Here is a 23,367-nt window from a genome sequence, read left to right on the forward strand (position 1 = left end):
CCTCCCAGAGGCACAGCAGATGGGAAACTGGGGAGACATCCCGGGAGGTCCTATCCTCTTTGGGAAGGGAAAGGGGAGTCAGTTTCCAGCATATACAAAAAATTAATCCCTGAAGTCATGAAGAGTGGAGATCCTTTTTTAAATTCTTTTTTTTTTTTCCTCTTTTCTGAAAAACTTTGTCTTGGAGATGTTGGCCCCAGGGGTCCAAAGTGCAGTGAGGGGGATGGTGGGGAAGGGAGTTGGCACTAGATGGCCTTGGGTGGGGTGGGTGCCCCTCCTGACAAGGCCCAGGCTCCTCAGATGGACGTTTCGTCGCTGCTGCGGGCAGGCGGTGGGGAGCAGGGCAGGATAAAGCACAAGACAGGAGTGGGGCATGAGTGCAGCTGGGAAAGGTAAGGGAGCCTCAGGGTGTAGGAACCACTGGCCCAGGGTTAATGCAGGAAGTTAAAGAAGAGAAATCTGGAGAGGCAAGAAAGGAAAGTGACAGAAAAGGCAGACAGAGGGTTAGTTGGAGCAGAGGAGACAGTGAGAAGCTTCCACCAGAAGAAGGAAACAGAAAAGCAACCCCAGCTCCCCACCCTCCTCGCTTTGCCAGATGCTGGGCTGGGTCAACCCCATGGGCACCATGGTTTGTGGGCATGTTGCCGTAAGGGAGCTGGGCCACACTCCACCCGTGCGTCCTCTGACTGCCAACCAGAGCAGGCCGGGGAGAACTGGAGGCAGCTCTGAGCCCAGCGGGGGCCTCTTCAGGGCTGTACCCTCACCGCCCACCCGGCCACACTCACTCGGAGCCTGATGAGTCCTCATCCACTGTGCCTGCCTTGATGCTCATGGCGATGGGCATGACCCCGTTCAGCTGCTCCTGGAGACTCTGCCGGGGTGGTGGGCGGGGAGGGGGCCCAGCCCTGCTGCCCTCGCTGACTGAGGAGCCCCGAGAAGACCCCGTGCCCTGCTCCAGGGGTAGCCGTAGGAGGCTGCTCTTCTCGCTGATGGTGGGCAGACACTTCTTCTTGAGGATGCCTGTGGGGCAGGAGGCCAGGTGCCATGAGGAGCAGGCGGGGAGAGCCCCATGGGCTGCAGGGCAAAGGTGAGGCGGGAGGTGGCCCACTCACCTTTGTGAGGTTGGGCAGAAAGGCCTGGAAGGGGACCCAGGGACCCCTCCCAAGGCAGGACGTCTCCATTCTCCCGCGGCCGCTCCTCACAGGCCCCACTGCCACCACTCTCCTTTACTGTGGTCCCAAAGTCTCCGGGCCAGGGGGCCTTCCCAGGCCCGGGGCCCCCATCTGGTGGAGAAAGGAAGTAGATGAGGCCCAGAGAAGGCAGACGGCTATGGTAGGAGAGTCACCACCCTAGTTACCTCCCAGGAATCCCTCTGCCCTCCCATTTCCCCCAAAGGCCACAGCCCTGGCGCTGGCCCACCCTTGGGGGTGCTGTGCAGGGGCAGTCTCTCGGCCCCAGGCCCCAGCAGGCTGTCCCAGCCGGGCTCTCCAGGGAAGGCAGCCGCCTCCCCCTCTTCCTCTTCCTCCTCACTATCTGACGAGTGGGTAGAGGCATAGGAGCCACTCTGGTCATCTTCCAGGGACAGGTCACTGTCGGAGTCTGTGTCAGGATCTGGGAGGTGGGAGAGAGATCACAGCTGGCCTACCTGCCTCTGCCTACCCTCAGCAAAACCCAAGCAGCTGCACCCCCCACCTGAGGGGCTTCCAGCCTCACCATGCTGCTGGTCTTGACCTTCCAGAAATAGGCTGCCTGGGTCCCCCAGGCCGGGGGGCCCTTGACCAGGGTTCAGTGTGGACTCCTCCCTAAGAAGACAAGGCCATGCTGGAAGGGTCCGCCTGGCCTCTTGCTCAGTGTCCCATTCTCGTCTCTCTCGTGGGTTTTTCAGTTCCTACCCCATGTCCTTTATGGCTCCTAATCCCAGCTGCCGCCCAGTGTCAGCCATGCTGTACACTCCCAACAGCTGCCTGGCCTGGGCCTGGCACACATGCGTGGTGCTCTTCTCCCCTCCCCGGCCCTCCCGTCGCCAGGGCTCACCTCAGCAAGAAGGGGATGTAGCTGGGCTGGCTCTTGCCCGAGCGGCTGGCACTGTGCAGAGAGCCAGCCGAGTCCCCGTAGGGCTGGTACAGCCGCCCATCCACGTACGGGCTGGGGCAGTTATAGGACTAGGCAGGAAACAGAGAGGTGAGTAAGTGGAGGAGCGGGATGGGATGGCCCCAGGCTGGAAATGGAAGAGCCGACAGAGCCTGCGCTGAGTCCTACCTCTCACACACCCAGGTCTGGAAAAGAGGCTCATCTGTTGCCTCCCATCCCAGGACCTAGTAGTGCTTGTGGCTCTGCCATAACTGTGCCAGTCTTATGCACAGCCAAGTCCCCCGGATCCAGCCGTGTAATGTGAAAGATGGCACCAGGAATTGTCTCCCGAGAGCATCCTGGGAGTGCACCAGGGGATTCTCGGGTGCTGGGCATTCATGACCTCATTACTTGTCTTGGCCACGTCATCACCTTATGCTTCCACGCTCCACACCCACCTCTCTCAAGTCAAAATCCTCTTCCTCACCCCCATGCCGCCTTCTCCCCAGACTACACATACCATTGCTACTTCCCTCCCTCCTTCCCAGGAAAGGATGTAGGGATGGAAGAAACGTGGGGCCAAAGCTCTGAGAACAGGCTCCTTGGGCCTCTTGCCTCTCCCTCCACCCCTCCATTTCCCTGAGCCCTGGCTCCCTCACCGAGGTCAAGGTGGACTTGGTGGTCAGAGCGGGATCAGGGCTGGGCTTGCGGCTGCAGGCAAACTTGAGTGCTTTCCGGACCTCCTTGCTAAGCACCACGTAGGAGAGGAAGATGAGGGGGCCCTAAATGGCAGGAGGCAGCAACTGTCTCAGTGCTTATTCAGGCACCCACCCGCCTCCATGGATCTCCCACAGGCAGGGGCTAGGCCAGGTACCTGGATGCAATTGCAGGCAGCAAAGAGGTAGTGGAAGAGGAGGGTGTCGCTGTTGACGGAGAGCAGTGCCAGCAGCCACGCAGAGCTCAGCAGCAGGAGGACAGTGAAGGAGGGCCGCAGGCCCGAGCTGCGGAGAAGGGCAGGCCGTGAGTGCGGCCAGCAGGCCTCCCACACCGCTGCCCGTCCACTGCCCAGGCACTCACACCCGGTACTCACACAGGGCCTTTCTTCTCAAAGCCCTGCCGCTGGGCAGCACAGGAGGCCCGGGTCGCCAGGATGTACAAGAAGACACTCATCTAGCAGTAGAGTGGGGGGGAATCATCAGAGGACAGACAGCTTCCACCCCACAGGGGCCTGGCAGCTGAGGACACACTCAGCCCGCTCACTTTCCAGCACTTACCGAGACAGCGAAGGCCACAGGGCCAGCAAAACTCCAGATGAGTGTATCATAGATGGAGAGCCAGCAGAAGTCGGGGTTCCCATAGCCCTCGGGGTCCAGGCCCACAGCGAGACCTGGGAGCATGGTGACAACAGTAGGGGAAGGGGTGGTCAGGGCTTGGGAAAGTCAGGCGGTCAAGTGGGCTCACAGGGCCAGGCACAGGGGACGACGCCTTCTGTCCACCATCTGTCCATGCCGTCCTCTCAACGAGGGCCGCGTATGTCAGCATGGGGGACCCAGCCCTCAGGTGGGGGTTTAGGGGCCAGGTGAAATCAGAGGGACACCTATGGAGAACTTGGCCTGCGGCATTGGGATGTGGAGCCTGGGATGTGGGTGGGTAGCATGTGGCACGGAGGTGGACCTCGGGATGCAGAACCATGAGGCCCAGGACGAGGGTGGGGTACCTGTGATGAAGGCAGGCACACCCCAGCCCAGCATGTAGTAGAAGCGCATAGGGCCAGCATTGACGTCGCGCACCTCCGTGAGCGCTCGGTACAGGTGCAAGGCCTCCAGCAGCGCCCAGGAGAAGGTGCAGAGGAACAGGAAGTGCAGCAGGATGGCGATGACTGTGCAAGCAAACTGAGGCCCCAGGCCAGGTCAGCAACTGCCTGGGGAACCCCCAGGACGAGGATTCTGCTCTCATCAGGCGGGGGGGGGGGGGGCTGGGTGTAGGGAGATGCTTCAGGGGGAGTCTGAGCCAGACGAAGGCACTGCTGGGGGGCTGGGGAAGTAAGGGGCACTGGAGAAGAGGAAACCATGGGCCAGGCCCAGGACTAGGCTCTCTGTCAGTTACTGCTGCAGGAGCAGGGGTTGACAGGAGGGGTGGGGAGGACTCCTAAGGGAGCCTGGGAGGGCTGGCAGTTGGGTGAGGAGGGACATCTTACAGGGAGGTCAGCCTGGTTGATTCCCAGCAGGAAGACCAGCTGAGCCAGACCCAGGGCGGCAGTCAGGTTCCTCCGGATGCCGTGCTGGTTGGAGCGCAGGGCACGCAGGAGAGTGAGGAAGAGGAAGGTAAGCAGCAGGGCAGCCAAGGTGACGCCTAAGGCCACATATGTCAGTGTCTTCAGTGGTAGGATCTCCCCATTCTGCAGGGTGGCCAGCAGAGGACCAGGGAAATTAGGAAGGGCCGGGTCTGAGCACCCAGCCTGGTGCCCTGGGCTCCCCCCCCAGCTCTGCAGCCACCCCTTGTGGGTCCAACCTCCCGCCGGGACACGTCCATGAGCACGGCGAAGCTTGTCATGTGGTTGCACTGGCAGCTGACGTGGCTCTCGTTTCGGAAGACGACTTCGCAGCCTCGGGCTGACCAGCCACCTGTGCCACTGACCCTGAATGAGGGAGGCTGAGTCAGGAGACAGGAGGCTGGGGAGCCCAAGGGCCTGGGCTCTTGGCCCAAAGCCTCGGGGGTAGGGCAGCGCAGGCTCACAAGATGGAATGGTTCCAGAAGACACAGATGGGCTTGGTCCGCTCCTCTGTCTCCAGCAGCCGGAACTGCACCGTGACTGGCTTGTCCAGGGCGCGGGGCAGAAGCTCCTCATCGTCATGAATGCTGATGCTCACCACCGGCGTATTGATGACGGGGCGTTTGGGAACTCTGACGGGGGGCAGGCCGGTGCACGATCACCAGGGTAGTTGTGACTGGGGCACACACTCCATGCTCCAAGAGGACCCCAAACCCTGCTCCTGCTCCGTGCCTCAGCACGCCCCCACCCAACCCGCCCCCACCCCCACCAGTCCTACCCCTTCTCGCTCACCTCAGGCTGCGCTTGTCCGGATCATAGTTATGGGGCAGCAGCCCTGCCAGGGTGCGATAGATGATGACACTGGCGACAGCCTCACCCTGGCTCAGCTCCGGGTGCCGCCGCTGACGCCGTGCCATCTCCTCCGGCTCCTGGGCCTCTCCAGGGCCCGCAGGCCTGACCACGGGGGGCGTTTCTGGGAGGGGAACACTGTCCACTCAGCTGGGCCCTGCACAATGCCCCAGCCTGGCCCCTGACCCGCCCCCGAGGCCCCCACTGACCTCTGAACACAGACTCGGGAAGAATGACCGTCGTCTCGAGGTCCGGGGGCCGCTCCCCCCGAAGTGCCTCGTAGCGGGGCAGCTTAGCACCAGCGAAGTTCCCCTTGTCCAAGCGCACTACAGAGATGACTAGGGAGGGGTCACAGGTCAGACCCCGGTGAGGCCGGCAGGTCCCCAGCCGGCCACCCTCCCCCGCCCTGGGCACCAGTCTCACCGATGTTGGGTGTGACGATGGTGAAGGGGCTCAGGTAGGTGTGCCGCATGTTCTGGGCCAGGGCACTGGCATAGGCCTCATAGTGCTGGAGCAGCCAGGCAGTGCCGCCCTCCGTTTGCTGGATCAGCTCCCAGTGCCGCTTGTTGGCTGCGTCCAGGAGGGCGCTGCCCACCCGCAGCAGATTCTGGGGGTGGGCATGGTCACAGCGAGCTGCGCCCGCGGCCGCACACCTTCTCATCCCGCCCCCAAGCCCCAGCGTGTGCCTAGACCAGCTCTGCTCCCCACCCACCTTCCCTTCCCTCTAATCCTTCCTTCCTCCTCACTCTCTAACTAAGCTGCCCAGGCTCTGTGCCTGGACCCGCACACAGGTACTAAATGAGAGCAGGGCCTCTGCTCTGAGAAGCCTGGTCAGACCAGGCCCCATGACAAACATTATTTTCTATGGGCACTTTGCGAAAAAGGTTGGGAAGTGTTTTATATTACCCCAGTGCTGGGCCACGGCTCGGGAGATCTCATGGAGGTCTCATGCCAGCTAGGAGCTCCCCAAAGGAAGGGGTGTGGAGTGCTCCCCACTCTGCCTCAGGTTGCCAGGAGCAGGCTCACTCACCATGACCCCACCTAACCATTAGCCAGCCCTGCCCCCGCCAAGCCCCACCTCAGTGAAGTGCACATCCTGTGTGGCCGACAGCCCGAAGCCCCGCTGGGAGCTCTCATGGGCCAGCAGCCGTGTGGCCAGCTGGTAGGCCACCTTGACGTCACTACCAAAGTAGCCCGCCGTGTGCTGGGTGGCATTGCGCAGAAGCAAGGCCAGCTGCTGAGAGCGCCCGGAGTCCAGGCCTGACTCGTTCCGCTGTAGCCGCTCAGCCTAGGACGGAGCCAGACAGGAGGGGAGAGGGAGAGGGTCAACGCGGGAAGGTGGCAGTGGGGTACCCACAGGGCAGAACTGGAGTACAAGGGCCTCTGGAAAGGGGACAAATGGCCTCTCCAAGAGGCAGGGGCTGGAATTCCAGAATCCTTTCCTCAAAGCTGGGTGGGCCAAGTGAGACTGGGTCAGGGAAGAGGAGGGAGGAGATGGAGATGAGGAGGTTCACTTACGAAGCCCTTTAGCTCTGAGAAGGTGACTGATGTGCAGTTGAAGAGGTTTGGGGGGAGCCATCCCCTGTGCTCATCACAATGGCGCACAGCGGTCCCTGGAGAAAGGAAGCCAAGAGGGCTGCCTCAGGGAGAGACACAGGAGGCCACCAAGACCTGGCTGAGAAGTTCTGCTGGGGGCCAGCACCTCTCGGCCAGAGACGGGAGACGAGCGACCAAGGGCCCTTCCTTTCTGCAGCCCAGGTGAAAATGGGAAGACAGGTGTGGGAAATGGGAAAGTCTCTGCCAGATCAGCCCAAACAAGGGCTACAGGAGTACAGAGCACGGGGCCTCGTTGAGCCGCCAGACGTCGCTACCCCTCTCCAGCCACCACCTCGAGCTCTCAGCCACTCTCTGCTGGTGAACTCTGTTCATTGTCAGTCTGAGGACCAGCGCCAGCCTCCATCTCAGGCAGGGTCCCCTGGGACAGCACCTCACATCCCCTCCTTCCCAGACTGTCTAGGGGCATAACTCCAGGACCAGGCAGTGAACCGAGTCTGGGAACCACGTGGAATTCCATCTTAGAATCACCAGCACCCAGCCCCCTCTGCCAGGCACCCTGCTGGTTTCTCAGTACTTTTGTTAAAAATCTAAGATGTAGGTGCCCCTCACTGGGGCACCCTTGGGAGCAGAGGAACTGTGAGCTAGGAAAAGATGATATGTGGAGTCTCTAGGAACTGGAGGCCAGAAAGGGGGTCCCAGGAGCTATAGCCAGGGGCTTCCCACCCTCACCCCACCAAAGAGAGGCTAAGCCCTCCATATCATATCCTAGTGATCCAGCACCTACCAAAGGAGCCTTTGGGGCAGGGGGCAGCAGCAGGCAACCCGAAGCGGGTACGGGGCCACCAGATCCCAGCCTCGATGGCCCGTGGGCAGCTGTCATAATTCACTGCCAGGAAGTACACACAGTCACTCAGGAGCAGCTGTCCCCCTGCAGTTCTGCGCAGGCTCCCCAGCCCTCCCTCACCATCTTCAGGCGAGCCACCAAGCCCTGCTCCTGGCCTCCCTGGGACACCAGGACCTGGCACACAGTGGGGAGGGCCACCCACCCATCGTGGGAGCCCCACCTTCACAGCCATTGGTGGTGACCTCAGCAAAAGGATTGTCACAGCGGTCGCACTGGCGCCCAATGACCCCTGGCTTGCATGGACACTGGCCATCCTCAGGATCACAGACTCGAGACAAGGAGCCCGTGGGGTAGCAGTCACATAGGAGGCAGGTGGGGCTGCCGGGGGGCCGGTAGTGGTTCTCCTGGGAGGGAGGAGGAGGGGGATGGGGTCACTGGCTCAGGCTCTCTTCCCTGGACTCTCATGGATCCTTTCAGGTGTCGCCCCTCTGGACAGAGGCTCCCTGACGTCAGGTCCCCGAGAGTGGTTCAAAATATTTAACAACTGGTAATGATTGGGAGTTTGACCCATCAGTGAGAGACACCAACCAGTCGGAACAGATGTCAAACAACGAGTCCACCTGGGCCAGAGCTCACTGCTTAGGTATCGGTCTCGGGTCCCCCCAATCCCGACACGTGAAGACAAATAGTCACTTGCCCACCCTGTTAGAGCAAAGGCACAAAGCCCTCAGCTCTCTGCAGGCAGGCTTTCTCCACTGTCCCCTGTCAAGGGTCCAGGAGGTGTAGAACAGAGACTGAGGCAGCACTGTGGAGGCGTGGGGCGGGGCTGTCACCTTGCAGTGGCACTCGCCACTTGTTTTGTTGCAGTCTGGGTCAAAGCCTTTGCTGACGTCACAGTTGCACGGGCCGCACGTGGGGTGTCCCCACCAGCCTCGGGGGCAAGGCTGGTCAATCCTGCAGAGAAAAGCCAAGGCAGGCATGAGCTCCCTCTGCCACCCCCACCTGGTATGGCTATATGTGACCCTTCCGACCCTGGCTGTAGCTCAGCCAGGTTCTCAGTTCTCTGAGGGACACACGAGAGAGAGGCTGGCCACTGAGACCTGCTGCTGCATGCCTAGTCCACTTACCTGGTCTCACAGTATGGCCCAAGGTAATTTTGGGGACACTCGCAGGTGTAGCCATGGGGGGCACTGGGCTTTCGGGTACACATGGACTGGTGCTCACATGGGTTCAGGTCACATACGTTAGTACAGTTGTCGCCATAGTAACCTAGGGCCAGAAGCACAGGAGACTCTCAATCCCCACCCTCCCTCGGCACTTTCTTCAAACTGGCCTTCATCCGCTCCTTCCATTCTGACCATACTACCTTTGTAATGAAGGAGACTGGATCTGAGCGATGTGCTGATTGGCCCCGGGTCACAAGCAGAGCCAGAGTAAGACCCCGGGCATCCGCTAACATGCCCCATTTCCCTGGGTCCCTGACACACCTGGATCACAGCTGCAGGAATAGCTGTCCCAGTCATCGCTGCAATAGCTGTTGGCAGGACACGGGTTCGAGTCACAAGGGTCTGGCAGGCTACAGCCTGGCTCCACGTTGATGCTTTCCCCACGGCTGGGATCCAGGCTGCTAACACCCTCAGGTGTCTCGCTCACCCGCACACCCTGGGAGGAACAGGGGCAGTGTCGGTCCTCCACGGAGTGGGCTTCCAGGTGGTGGGGGGGCTGGGGCGGCCAGGCAAGATGCTCACCTGCAAACAGCCCCGGAATCCACGGGCCACACCACTGGCTGGCCCAGGCACGCCTCCCACCGTGATGTTGCTCAGGTGCAGCCCATGCAGCCGGGGGCCCAGGTTGCCCTCTGCCTGCTGCTGCCCATAGTCGAAGGACAGGATTGCATGGCCGGGGCCCCCACTGGCTCCAAGAGCCAGCTGTGCATGGTGCCAGTCGCCATCATTGGCCCGGCCTGGCTCCAGCTGGAGAGATGAGGCCTGTAGCCCTGTGCCCTCCACACTCAGCACCACGTGGCCCTCCCGCAGCTGGCACCAGGAGGAAAGAAAGGAGTGTCATCAGACCGCCTTAATTGGCTCTGCTTCCAGCCTACGTCCCGTCCCGTCCCGTCCAGTTTGCAGAACCACCAAACCCATCCTGCTGCGCTGAGGCCAGAGGACAAGATGTTATTTCCTCCAGGCCCAATAGATGGAAGCAGTGATCCACTGAACCAATCCAGCTGCCTCTTTATTTCCAGCAAAGAAAAGACCCCGCCCAGCCGTCTCTGAGCAGCCCTTCGGAGGCTCCGGCAGCCTTGGCCAGGGCCCACCTGCCCCCACCCCTCCCTGCATCACCTGCAGGGTGATAGTGCTGCGCCCCCTGGTGACGGCCTGCAGCAGGACACCGTCGGCCTGGCGTGTGCGGAACATGAGGCTGAGGTGCCAGGGCTGGGAGATGGGCAGCGAGAGGCCGTGCCAGGCCACCAGGCTGCTGCCCAGGAAGCGCTGAGGGTTGGCCATTTCTGGGGAGGCAGATAAAGGCAAACTGAGGGGAGGGTGCAGCTCAGTGCCCCAGGAGATATGGTGCCCAGTGATGGCGGCTCTGTGGGAGGCAGGGCACTGCCTCTCCTAGTGCCCCCTCCCTTGTCAGCCACGCCCTCCAGAGAATTTACCTGCCCTGGACCCGCCCCACACTGTGCCCAGGCCTGCCTCTGACTGGGCCCTTTGTCTCCTGTGCTACCCTCTCAGAGCTCTGCCCAGACACGCTTTTCCACCCACAGCGGGCTCTGCTGGGCCCTGCCCAGTGCCTGCCCCGACCCTGCCAGTGTTCCCAGCACTGTTGACAGCTCCCTGGCCTCGGCCTCTGACACCAGCCCCTCCTACCCTGGGCACAGCTTTTGCCCCCGAAGCCCAGAGGGCACTCGCAGCTGAACGCGTCCCACTGATTCACACAGGTGCCCCCATTTTGGCAAGTGTTGCTGTCACATACATTCTTCTTGGCAGGGCAGCCTAGAATGGAGAGAAGAGGGCTCAGGCAGGGGTTCTGTGGCAGTAGCTAAAAGGGGCTTCAACACCCTGCATGCAGATGTCCCGTAACAGGTGTCCCCTCCTTTTTTGCAGGTAGCTCCTGGCCTTGCTCCAGCCCCAGGCTCCCATACCAGGCACAGTGCCATTGTTGGCGATGAAGTTGGCCATGTCCACGTGCTGGCTGTCCACTTGTAGGTTCCTCATGCAGCCCACAAAGTGCCGTGTCCGGACAGGAAAGCTCTCGGGCAGATCAGGCACCCCGCCCAGCAGCAGGGGCCCTGTCAGGTCCAGAGACCTGTAGAGAAAGAACAGTGGCGATATGAAGCAGAGTGGGCCGCTCGTGGCTCTTCCTTCTTCCCATGTCCTGCTGCCAGGCCAGAGACAGGAGGGGCCCTGCAGAGCAGCACCACAAGGAAGGGAGGCACCCCCGACCTGGACTTGCTCTCCTTTTATACCCACCCCCTTCCCAGACAGCTCCACAAGGCCCTGCTCTAATACCCCAATCTTGCCAGCTACCACGCACCACCCCAGCCGCCTGCAGAGGGCTGAGCGGGGCTGAGGGAAGCAAGGTGAGGGCAGGCCCCCATGTGGATTGGTTCCCATTTCAGCGCCCTCTGAGGCCCATCTCTCAAACATCAGTCCCTGCCTGGCCCTGCACCTCACCCTGTCCCCCTGTCCTCTCCCCTGCTTACTTCTTGCTGCCACCCTGGGTGCCCTGGGCAGCACAGGAGTAGTTGCCCAGCACAGCTCCAAAGCGCAGGGCCACCCCTGTGTCACAGCCATCCACGGTCACCACAGCCACCTTCTGCTCGGATGGGCCCTGGGGGAGCCCTGTCTGGCCCAACAGTGGCTGTGGATAGGGAAGGGCAGAGAAGGGAAACAGTGGGCAAGGAGCCCACGAGGTTCGTGGACCAGGCTCAAAGACACCAGTGTACACTGACACCCCTTTGTGCATACATATATGTGCATATACACATGTGCTGACAGGACTTATGAGCTTAAGTCAATGTCCTTCCTCAATGTCCATTCAAGTTTGGCTGGCCTGATAAAACGGAGTATCGAGCACTACCCAGCGGAAAGGAAACAGCCTGGCAAGGTGGCAAGTGCCCACCTCCTCACCCCACCCCCACCCCGTGCAGCCAGAAGTGCCATGACCAGCCCCCCTGAGGCAGTGCCACCCAGGTCTGGGGGTGCACCTGAGCCAAGGACAGAACCCTCCAACTCCTCAAGCCCTTCCCACACTCACCTTATTGTAGTATTTCAGCTGTACTGTGTGCCACTGGCCGTCACTGACCCCTCCAGGCACAAATGGGGACACAGTGGTGGTTGATTCCCCTGGAGAAAGGACCAGGTGAGCTGGGACACCAGACGAGGACTGGGAATGGGGAGGGTGTGCTCGTGTGTGGCACTGGCCCAGGTATGGCTAGGAGAGTGTGTGAGTCGGAGTCAGGGGCCAAGAGACATCGGGCCTTTGGGAGATGGGCAAGAACAGGGGGTAACTGGGTCACCTGCAGAGAAGGTAAGCTGGACCTGCTCCTGGATCACCTCGAGGGCCACAAAGTCATGCTTTTCGTTGAAGCGCCCGTTGTACAGCAGCAGCCCGTCACGCTCCTTGGTGGCAAACCTGAGCGGGAGTCGGGGGTAGGGGCAGGGAATGGGGCACCCACCTGGATGCCAGCACCCCAGCCACCTAACTAGCCCTTGATCTTACACAATATCACCCACAGGGCTGGTACCCTGGCCACGGCCATGGGCCACGGGCTAGAAAGTGGAAGATGAGCCCAAACCGGAAGCAGAACCAGAACCCTCGCATCCAGGGTGGATAGGTGGGATAGGTGGACCCCGGGGGGTGAGGAGATTTGCTGGCAAAGTGCACAGACAACTCCAAGTGCAGACGTGGCTCTGGCAACAACCTGCTCCAAGCGCTTTTGCTACCTCACCTCTCACCTCATCTGGGGAACAGGAGGCAGCCCAGGCTCCCACCACGCTCCCTCCCCCACAGTGCCCAGCCACTCACGAGAGGGCCAGGGTGAAGTGGAAGCGCTGGCGCAGGCCACGAAAGGTGATGAAGGAGCGGGCAGGGAAGCTGCGCGTGGTCACCTGACAGTAGGGCTTCTCGAAGTCTCCAGATGGACAGTCGCACTTGAAGCCGCCCACCAGCAGGTTGACGCAAGTGCCCCCATTCTTGCAGACACCAGGGCTGCAGCGGCCTGAGCGGGCACTCAGCTCGCAGTGCTCACCTGGGCAAGAGGAAAGGCAGGGTGAGGACCAAGTCCCTGAAAGCAGGAGGGGGACTGGGACTCCTCCCAACCCAGCAATACCTCCCAGGGTCTCCTATGGCCCCCACAATATTCCCAAACTCTCCCAGGCATCCACTTCCTCTCACAGGCCCATTTTCTCTGAGAAAGCCCAGCCCTTCCTGGTGCTGTGCTTGGCCCACTGAGCCATTCTCACCACAATCCCATATACCGATGTCCCACAAGTTCCTTGAAGCTCCCAATCCCAGTCAGTTCCTGTTTTGGAGCCTAGAGAACAGGCCTGTGAGGTCCCTGATCATAAGGCCCAGGTCCCAGTAGCCTTTGGTGTCAAAGCTACCAAGCAAACTTTCTGGCCCCTGCAGGGGTAAATGGGCATGGAAGACGGGCCTGCAGGACAGCATGAAGGCTGGTGCCAACCCCCACTTCCTCCCGCCCTCCCACTGGTGCTTTTGTCCCCGTCAGGCGCCAAGATCACTTTCCCTCCCTGGGGATGAGACCAGGCTTCCACTTAGATTTGTCAGAGTTATGGGGTGTGTGTATGGGCGGGGGGAAGCTGGGAACTCTGCAGGAATGGGGCAGAGAACTCTGATTCTGAGCCCTGGGGTCCAGACTGAGGACCTCTGTGCATTTGGGAGATGCTGAGAGAGTAGGAAACTGAGCCCTGGGAGCAGACCAGGATTCAATGGAGGAGCTGAAAATTCCAATGGGAAAATCTACCCCTTTCTCTCCCTCACCATTCCCAGATTCTAGAGATAGGTTCTCAGCTCCTGTGCCTAGTGACTGGCTCTTGTTTCCATGGAAACTGTTGTTCGCCTACTCCAAGCCCCCCCTTACCATCCTCCTGGACAAAGACTCTCCTCCCCTCCTACAAGCCCACCCTCCCCTCCCCCCCACCCACAGCAGCAGCTGAGAGGAGTCAAGTCTGGCAAGTTCTGGGTAGGAAGATGCAGTAGGGAAGGCGGTGGCGCCTGCCTGCCACTGTTGGCAGAGCTGTGGGCATGGCTCCGGAGAAGGAGTGAGGCCTAAGGCACTGTGAAGGAAGGGCCCAGGGGGGTGGGGAGCAGAACGGGTGTCCTGAGGAGAAATGGGAGCCTGCAGGGAGCACAAAGCAGAGGCAGCGAGCAACCCCAGGTCATAGGCCAACAGGAAGGCCTCCTAGTCAAGACCCTCTTACGCACCTGGGCACAGTATGGTTAGTCTGTTCAGGGTCACCCAGGTATAATGATCTTCCAAAACACACCTACCCCCTGCACCCAAACCTCTCCAGTGTCCCCTCAATGCCTAGGAGAAAAGCACTTGCTGCAGCTCAGAAATGTAACTGACTCAGTAGCGGGAGCGGGGGAAATCAGGGTCTAGGCCCAGTGTCACTTCTAATCAAGCTGTGAGGTAAGACCTGGAGTAAGTCACCTGATCTCAGAGGTCCCTTAAATCACAGCCAACACTTTCCACAGACCAGCTCTTTCCATGTATTAAATTAATTAAATTAATCCTCACAACTGCCTTATGATGTAAGTAGACTCATTATCTCCTTTTTAAAATTAAGGAGGTACTGAGAGGTTAAGTAATTTGCTCAAGGTCACATGGCTCCTAGTGGCAAAGCTGGGTTACACACCCAAGCAGGTTTGCTCTAGAGCTAGTGCTGACCTCAGTTACACCGCCTGGGGGGAGAAGGGTGGTGGAGAAGGACTCCCCTCTCTGCCTTCCTCAATAGGTTGTCGTAAGAGAGCAAGTGGGATTTGTGAATGGCCAATGCAACCTGTACCTTACTCTGTAAATGAACCCTCTTCTCAGCTTGGTTTGTGCTTGCACCACACACAGCCCTGCGGGCTGCTCCCCCTCCCCCTCCACTCCTCACCTCCCCATCCCCCCAAACCCCCCTACCTCCCAATCCCCCGACCCCTGGCTCCCTCCAGGGACACCCTGGGGTCCCCCTCCCTTGGCTCACGCCTGGCCAGGGTCCCCCTCCCTTGGCTCACCCGTGTAGCCGTCGCGGCAGAGGCAGGTGTAACCACCCTCACGGCTGCGACAGCGCCCGTGGGGGCCACAGGGCCGCGAGTAGCAGAGGTCTACCTCGGTCTCGCAGTAGTCGCCCGTGAAGCCGGGTGGGCAGCGGCAGCGCAGCCCCCCAACCGGGTGGATGGGCCGGAAGAGCACCGAGGAGGAGGCGATAAAGGGCGCCGAGGAGTCGAAGCGCAACACCGACACGCAGCGCATGTAGTTCTCGCAGGGCTCACGCAGGCAGATGTTGTCGTCGAAGGGCAGCACGCGCTGCGCCGAGATGGCGGTCAGCAGGCTGCGGTTGAGGTACAGGCGCTCCTGAAGGTCTTCGGACGGCAGGAAGGGCGGCCCGCCCCCGGGCCCCGGCGGCTGGCCCACAGACAGGCTCACGTTGAGGATGTGGCCGCCAGGGGCGTCGGTGTCCCGCTGCACGTTGAAGACCACCACGTGGTCTGGGGGCGTGGCCAGCGTGGCCGCCACCGCCTGGATGAAGAGGCCCAGCAGCGGCGACAAAAAGCGCTCCGGCGACATATCCTCCAGGCGCAGTGTAATGCTGTGCGTGAGCATCTCGTCGGTGATGATGGTGACGCGCAGTGCGCACTGGGCAGTCACACTGTGCACACCATCTGCAGAGAGGCGACACGGGTCAGGACCCTGCCCACGGGTCAGGCTGGGGAGGGCAGGGGTGCCAAGCCATAGACCTGTCCCTGGGTAGCAGCACGTGAGGGGGCCGTGAAGGGGGGCTGAAATCCAGCCGGAAGACTCCTGCCTTGTTCAGTCGCCAAGAAGGGGCTCCCTTTTTCAATTGGCAAGGAGGTCTGTGTATGTCACCTGTGGGCAAGTCGCTCCTTGAGGACCAGCCCCACAGATGCATAGAGATTCGATTTTCAGAAGTTCTCTTTGCATACTTTCCCCAAAACCTCTGTTGTGAAGCATGGCACGGCTTTTAATGTTTGTGCACCTTTTCCTGCCCAAGCCATGGGTTCTGCTCCCTTACACCATGGGTCCTGTTTCCTTATACCAAACTCGGGTACTCCCTGCACACGAACCCTATTTCACCTTTTTCTTACTTCTCTACAGGGCCAGAGCACCATGAGAGACCCAAAAATGTAATCCTCTTGGCCCCTCAGCGCCTGTATCTCAACGCTACCATAACCCTTTCCCTGGCTGAGCTCTCCCCTCCCCCACAACAGCAGAGAGTGGGGGATGAACTGGGTCAGTGGGCCACCGGGTCCTCCTCCCACTGAGCGCAATAGCTGCTTGGGCGCAAGCCCGCTATCTCCATGGAAACGCCCCACACAAAGCATTCTTCCCGCCCAACTCTCTGGGCTGCTGAGGGTAGCCTGGGGGGCCCCACCCCAGGAAATTCAGCTGAGCCACCTTACCAGTGGCAGCACCACCCACTGTCCTGATGTGGCGGGGTTGGGGCCCAGAGATGGAAAGGCCTGGGCAGCTCTCCTCCCGGAGACCCCAGACACAGCCCCACTGGGCTGATCTCTCCTCTGGCCCTAGGGCCTCTAGTTACTCATCGCCCACTTAGCTCAGTACATTGCATCGAGTTCCTGCCACACCCCCAGGCCGCACACTCACTTATAAACAGCTAAGTACTAACACTCTGCTACCTCACGCCACCCACACACCCTGAGCCCAGAAATACCACACACACCTGAAAGCACAATCACGTGGGAATGGATTTTGTTTAGGTCAAAAATAAAAGCTGGAGGCAAAGGGGAGGGGGAAAAGGCCTGGCAAGGATATCATATTTTCATTTACTACAACATCCTGTACATAATAGGTATTCAGTAAATACTAAGATGTTGAAAATCTATTCAGTATCCATAGTGAAGACATGGTCTTTAAAATATAGCAGGACGGCCCCTGAGCAGATAAAAGGAAAGACATCCTAGTAGGAATGGGGCAGGAGATAATGTTCCTGGGTTGGGGTGAGAATAGAAGAGGGGTTTGGAAATAGATTCTGCTTCCATGTCACACCTATTGAGGTGGCTGACTATACTGGGCAGCTCAGTTGAGGCTGGGAAGCCATCTCAGCTATATCTAGAGCTCACTGCCCACCTGCCCCCCAGCCTCATGGCTTGAGACTGCTGAGGCTGGCCTGCTCTCATCAGCAAGCCTGCTTGTCATTACCCACTTCTGCTCCTCCCACTCATCTCGCAGCTACTGAACAGGCTACCCACCCTACCACCTTCCTACCCACCCTAGCCAGCTGCCAGCCCACAGTCCTCTGAGTTTTCTAACCTGCCCTCAGCTCACCTACTCCGGGAAGCCTGTCCAGATTTATGACCTTAGGCTTTGCTTTCCTCCCTCTTTTGGACCCCCGTGTACTCAGGTACAGAGCTGGCACAGGGCTCTTGTGTACCTGGTGGCTCTGACCAACTCTTCCATGAGAGGAAAGTCCCTCCAGGCAGAAAGCAGCCGAGAAGTCCACACAGAGTGCTCCTAACTGATTAGGGAGGGGATGAGGGAGTCAAGGCCAAGGAGCAAGAGTACCTCACTACCATTCAGCCCTGGGAACAAGCACTGCTCCCTACAGCCCCCCGCTGCCATCCCAGGTCCCGCCTACTATGCTCCTTGCCCACTGTATCTCTGTTGCTCCCCATCTGGTCCACCATCTGTGGCCACCTGCCCCCTCTGCTATTGTCCCCCATCCCCAGCAGTTAACCTATTGCTCTCTCTTTCCTTTTGTTCTTCTCCCTTGCCTTGACCTGAGTCGCTCCTCAGGTGCCAAGGCAGTGGTGGGAACAGGGATAGGGGGTGCATTGCCTGAGCCATCCTCCTGGACATAAAATGGTTTGGATGGGTTCTGACCCCAGGAAACACTGACCTGTGCACAGAGCCCAACCAGCCACACCTGGAAGAGTGCCAGGTCCCAGACTGTGGCAGAGTCAGACGCCAAGTCTCCCTTCCCCTGGCAGATGTGCCAGAGGAGGTTGCAGGCCTGGAGGAGGTCTGCCACTCTTGGCGTCAATAGGCCATGGACAAGAGCTCCTGTGTGTCCTAGCAGAGTAAGAAAGAGGCAGGGAGAATTCAGGTTTGAGGAGAGACATCCAGCCCAGGCTAGGGCAGCTGCAGCCACAGAGCACAAGAGAAGGGGAAATCAGAAAGGCAGAAACACAGAAGAGACCAAATGGTAAGACAAAGGCCCAGGAAAAGAGCCAGCAATGGAAGAAGTGGGATAGGAGGAAAGAACCTCACAGAAGATGGCAAGAGGGGAATGGAGAGGGGCAGTGCAGAAGGGCCTTCCTGGGCAGGGCTAGGAAAGAAAGAAGAGACAAAGAACAAGAGAAAGAAAACAAAGGGGCAGTGGGACTCAATTCCCCCTCACCCCAGTCTCCCTGAACTTTGGGGTTGCCTTGGTGACTGCCTCCAAGGGTCAGGGCTGGAGGGAGAGGGTGTGGCTAGGGGTGGAGGGCCAGTGAGACCTTCCTCTCTATCCCAGAGGAACTAAGGTCTGGTAGGACTCAAAGTCTGGGTGGCGCCTCCTCTGCCCCCATCATCAGTGCCCTGCCTCACTCATCTAGGACTAGCTGAGGAAAGGACGAGAGGGAGAGGCTGTCCTTCCTGCTCCTTCCCAGGGCCTCGCCTCCCAGCACGGGGAAGCCCAGGGATACAAGAACTCCACCCTCCTTCAGCCTCCGCCTTCCTCCTCCTAGAGGGGAAACTTAAGCTTTGAGAGCCACAGAGCGATGAGCTCTAAAAGCTCCCATACCCTGGCTCTCATGGGCAGCAGAGGAGTGGGGCAGGAAGGACCATGAGTCGGAAGGAGGCTGAAGCCATACCCTGCCTCTCATGCCTCTTACTCCCTGGGGTGGAAGTAGTAGCCTGCCAGGCCTTCCCTCTCTGGTGTATCTGGAGTGGGGGTACATGACCCATCCATCCCCAGGGTACAGTTAACAATGGATCCTCACAAGTATCCCAATTGTTCCCAGGCTTGGGAAAGGGGCTCAGCAACCTAGGGCCGGCCCCTCCTTGCTGCTGCTGCTCACTGCCCATAGCTGACAGAAAAGACACAATGCCACCCCCATCCCAACTCTCCTCCTCCAACCCTTCTGTCCAGAGAGTCTGCAGGCTGAGCGCTTGGCCAAGCAGCAGGAATGCCCTGCCTGGTTCCTGGCCAGGCTCCCACGCCACGGGGCTCTGTTCTTTCCCCACCAGATTCGGGGTTCTACCCTCAAAGGACACTGGTCCCCTGGCTCACCCTGGTCCCACACCGCATTTCCCAAGCCCAGGCTGTTACAACCAGTAGGAAAGGCCTGGGGTCCTAAGAACAGCTCATGGGGTGGCAAGCGGGCTCAGGAGCCCTTAGCCTGCTCCTGGCTTCACTGCAGCCCCTCCCCCAAGCCGGACCGAACCATAGCCTGTGACAGTGGGGTCTGTTTGGACAGAGAAAATGAGCTTTAGCCTCACTTCCTGAGAGATCTCTAAATGGGGAGCCAGGCCAGGCTCTTTCTGCCTGGAGGGAAAAGAATGCTCGAGACAAAGTCCCCCTCAGCTGGGAGCCAGAGGGGCCCAAAGAGGCGAGACAGCAGGGTCCTGACCCCACAGCAGCGGCAACCCTGTGCCCCCATAGCCCTCAGCTCTGCATGAGATCACAGGAATATCCTGCTGGCGGGAAGGGGTGCTGAGGGGACCCTCTTGCCTCTCCCTGTCACAGTCCTCTCCTCTCCCCTCCCCCAGCTCCCTTGGCTTCTCAGTCTTCCACGCGCCTTTTTTCACAATTCTTGGCAGCCATAGCCAGGGCAGTCTCACAAAACTTCCTCCAGCATGTCACAGGCTGGTAGGCAGGGGGCAGCCAATCGAAGCAGCCCAGCTCAGCCGGAGCTGCAGACTAGCCCAGCTCAGCCTGGGGCTGCAGACGAGCGGGTCCTTCAATTGCTGCCAGGACTCCAGGGGCTTCTTCCCAACCTGCTTCTGCCCCTCAACCTCTGTGCCAGGCACCAGACCGAGTGGCAGGTCAGCAGTTCCTCCTTGGTCAGCTGCCCAGCCCCTCCCCTAGGGGCCAACCCCACCCCAACACCACCTGGGCCCTTCCTTACCTGATACCAGCACACTCATGATGGCCTCCAAAGGCCGGTTGTTGTCCAGGGCCCGGCTCAGCCTCAGCTCGCCTGTGGAGGCATTGAGTAGGACCAGGCTGAGTTCATTTCCTCGCTCAAAGCTATAAGTCAGGCTGTCTGAGATGTCAGGGTCGTGGGCAGGCACACGGCCAATGGCACCCCCAGGGAAGCTGCTGGAGCGGTTGGTGACATAGTTGTTGAAAAGGATCTCAAAGTTGCCCAGCACTGGTGGGTTGTCATTGCGGTCAAGCAGGCGGACGTGGACTGTGGCGCGGCTCACCAGGGGAGCCGACGTGGCCTGGATGACCAGGATGTACTCAGGCCGGTCCTCGTAGTCCAAATCCACCAGAGCCGTCAGCTCCCCAGAGAAGATGTCCAGCTGGAAGACCTCAGGGATGTTTCCCTCCACGATCTGGTACATAATCTGGGCATTGGTGCCTTCGTCAGGGTCCGTGGCTGTGACGCGGGCCACAGCCAACCCAATGGGGCTGTTCTCTTCTACAAATACATCAAACTCATCCTGCTCAAAGACAGGTGGATTGTCGTTCACGTCCAACACAGTGACTGTCACTTCCATGGGCGTGCGGGCTGGAGGCATCCCCTTGTCCACTGCATACGCCCGCAAGATGTACTGGGCCACATTCTCACGATCCAACCTCCGCAGCGTCCGCACAATGCCAGATGTGGACTCTATGATAAAGTCACCATCTCCGTCATCGCCCCCTTGGAAGGTGTAGAAGACCCTGCCGTTAAGGCCAGAGTCACGGTCAGTGGCTGAGATCTGCAAGACGCTGGTGAAGGGGGGCACATCCTCGTAGACACTGCCCTGGTAAGAGTCCCGTAGGAATTGAGGGGCATTGTCATTTACGTCATTCACCAGGATCTCCAGATAGGTCGTGTCAGACTTCTGGGGAATGCCATTGTCCCGGGCGGTGATGGCCAGGGTGTAGGACACCTGGTCCTCATAGTCCAACTCCGCTTGGGTAGTGACGGCCCCCGTGTCTGCATCGATGCGGAACTGGGGGATGCTGTCCTCCATAAAGTAGGTGATGCGGGCATTCTCACCCGTGTCCTCGTCCGTGGCACTGATTAGCACCACCGTGGTGCCTGCGGGCCGGTCCTCGTTAACATTCACTGTATAGTGGGAACTCTGAAAGACGGGACGATGGGTGTTGGCGTCGGTGACATTCACCACCACCTGTGCGGTGTCCTGCCGCGTGCCGTCAGAGGCAGTGACAGCCAGAACATACTGCCGCTCAAGTTTGTAGTCCAACGGCAGAGCGAGGGACACCAGCCCGCCACCACTCTGGCTGGTGATGGAGAAGCGGTTCCGGGTGTTGCCGCTGGTGATCTGGTAGGTGATGACGCTGTGGGCGTCCCGGTCCACGGCCGACACGGTCACCACACTGGTGCCCACAGCTGCGTCCTCATTGAGCCGCACTGTGTACTCTGGTTGGGTAAAGGTCGGGTTGTTGTCGTTGACATCCAGGATGGTCACGCTGACACTGGCCGAGGCAGTGAGCGCCGGGGTGCCATGGTCTCGGGCTTCCACCCCAAAGCTGTAAAAATCAACTTCCTCCCGGTCCAGCTCAGCAGCCACAGAGATCCAACCGGTGCCATTGTTGATGGTGAAGGGGAAGTCGTGACCAACCCCCTCCAGGCGGTATTCCAGGCGGGCATTGTCACCAGCATCAGCATCGATGGCCTGAACGTGGAGAACCAGGTAGCCTAAGGGGACACTCTCCAGGACAGTAGCCTGGAAGGGGGTGCTGACGAAGATGGGAGCATTGTCGTTGATGTCCAGGACCTGCACCGTGACCAGGCCAGAGACATTGGAGAGCGGAGGCCGGCCGCCATCCTGTGCCCGGACCCGTAGAGTATACTCTTTAGTCGTCTCATAGTCAAGAGGGCTGACCACATCCAGGGCGCCCGTCTGGGCGTCCAGGTAAAACTGTCCCCGAGCATTGCCACTCATGATGCTATAATGCACCAGGGCATTGCTGCCCTTGTCTCTATCTGAGGCTGTGACTCGAAGGACTGGGGCCCCCGGAGTCACATCCTCCCGCACCTGCACCACATAGCGCTTCTCACTGAACTGGGGGGCATTGTCGTTGTCGTCCTCCACAGACAGGAAAACAGAGGCTGTGGCCCTCCGTGGACCGGGGTCCCGACCCTGGTCACTTGCCTCCACTGTCAACTGATAGGATTCCACCTCTTCCCGATCCACAGGGCCACGGGTTCGGATCACCCCAGAGCGAGGATCAATCTCAAAGATTTCTGAGGGGCTGCCACCAGGCCCCTCCAGCAGGCGGTACAGAATATTAGCGTTGGGAGGGGCGTCACCGTCTGTGGCTCTGACAGTCAGCACCTCATAGCCAACTTCCAGGTTCTCCCTAAGACTCTCCTTGTACTCCTGCTGCTCAAAAACAGGGTCGTGATCATTGGTGTCAGTCACCAAGATGGTGAGTGTGGCCAGGGCACTGCGTCGGGGCATGCCATGGTCCTGCGCCGTGACCCTGAACACATGGGTGCTCTTGGTCTCACGATCCAGCTCCTCAGCTGTGGTCACAGCGCCAGTTATGGGGTCCAGGGAGAAGAAATGGTTGGAGCGGCTATCAAAGAGGGCGTCCATGGTGTACTCAAGCCGACCTGCCTCCCCCTCATCTGGGTCGATGGCTCGCAGGGACGCCACAGGGGTACCTGCTGGCTGGTTCTCAGGCACTGTGGCCTGGTAGCTGGGGGGCTGGAACTGGGGGGCTGTATTCACATTCCTTTTCCGTCGCCCGCCGGTGGATTCTTCTGCTGACCTTTCCCCTGCCCTGAGCCCTGGGTTCTGCACCAGCTTGCAGGACTGGCACCTCAACCGTGGGGCCTTCAAGCACGGGTGCTTGTCAGGCAGGGTGAGCTTGCCCTGGGGGGAAAGGTGGCCTCCAATGCCCAGGAGGCGACAGCTCCACCGGCAGCCTTCTGGAGCTGGTGGCAGGGGGATGTGAGCCCCGGATTCTGGACACCAGACCCTCAACCCATCGTGGTGGGGCACCAGATGGCCAGTCAGCTCGGTCCCAGCTTCCCTGCAGCGGCTGGTGTAGAGCCAGAGGTTCGAGGATGAGGCCGGACAGAGCCAGCCCACGGGGACACAAGCCCCCGAGGAGCCGCGTCCCCTGGTCCCCAGGGAACGACAGGGCCCCACTTCGTCTCCCAGCAGTGGCGACAGCAGCAGCAGCAGCAGCAGCAGCGGCGGCGGCAGCGGCGCGGGAAGGGGGGCGCGGGCCGCCCGGCTCCGCATCTCTCCCAGCTCCCGGCCGGGCGGGTCAACGGCGTCTGCGGCTCCTCCTCCGGCTCCTGCCGGCCTGGCCGCGCCTCATGCCCGGGCCGCGGTGCCGGTCCCCGGGGGCCACCCGTGCGCCCCTCGGGGCCTGGGCGTTGATGG

At 60.1% G+C, this 23,367-nt stretch overlaps 1 protein-coding gene across 1 annotated transcript; it reads right to left on the reverse strand.

The window, feature by feature from the left end:
• Nucleotides 1-166: 166 nt before the first annotated feature.
• Nucleotides 167-23,367, reverse strand: CELSR2 (cadherin EGF LAG seven-pass G-type receptor 2). Its single transcript, XM_081026281.1, has 34 exons — nt 19,917-23,367; nt 14,841-15,488; nt 12,624-12,846; nt 12,115-12,230; nt 11,853-11,941; nt 11,299-11,456; nt 10,738-10,901; nt 10,463-10,588; nt 9,935-10,101; nt 9,341-9,628; nt 9,080-9,254; nt 8,720-8,861; nt 8,426-8,546; nt 7,813-7,996; nt 7,533-7,634; nt 6,710-6,804; nt 6,270-6,479; nt 5,615-5,798; nt 5,401-5,529; nt 5,135-5,315; nt 4,807-4,974; nt 4,582-4,708; nt 4,268-4,468; nt 3,788-3,962; nt 3,345-3,457; nt 3,161-3,240; nt 2,945-3,071; nt 2,730-2,852; nt 2,035-2,162; nt 1,714-1,802; nt 1,420-1,611; nt 1,113-1,283; nt 786-1,020; nt 167-459 (listed from the first exon to the last, which is right to left on the reverse strand). Exons 1-34 carry the CDS (start codon nt 23,221-23,223, stop codon nt 432-434), a joined length of 8,766 nt encoding a protein of 2,921 aa, XP_080882407.1. The 5' UTR covers nt 23,224-23,367; the 3' UTR covers nt 167-431.

Source organism: Rhinolophus hipposideros, assembly GCF_964194185.1.
Source record: "Rhinolophus hipposideros genome assembly, chromosome: 19".
Lineage (NCBI taxonomy): Eukaryota > Metazoa > Chordata > Mammalia > Chiroptera > Rhinolophidae > Rhinolophus > Rhinolophus hipposideros.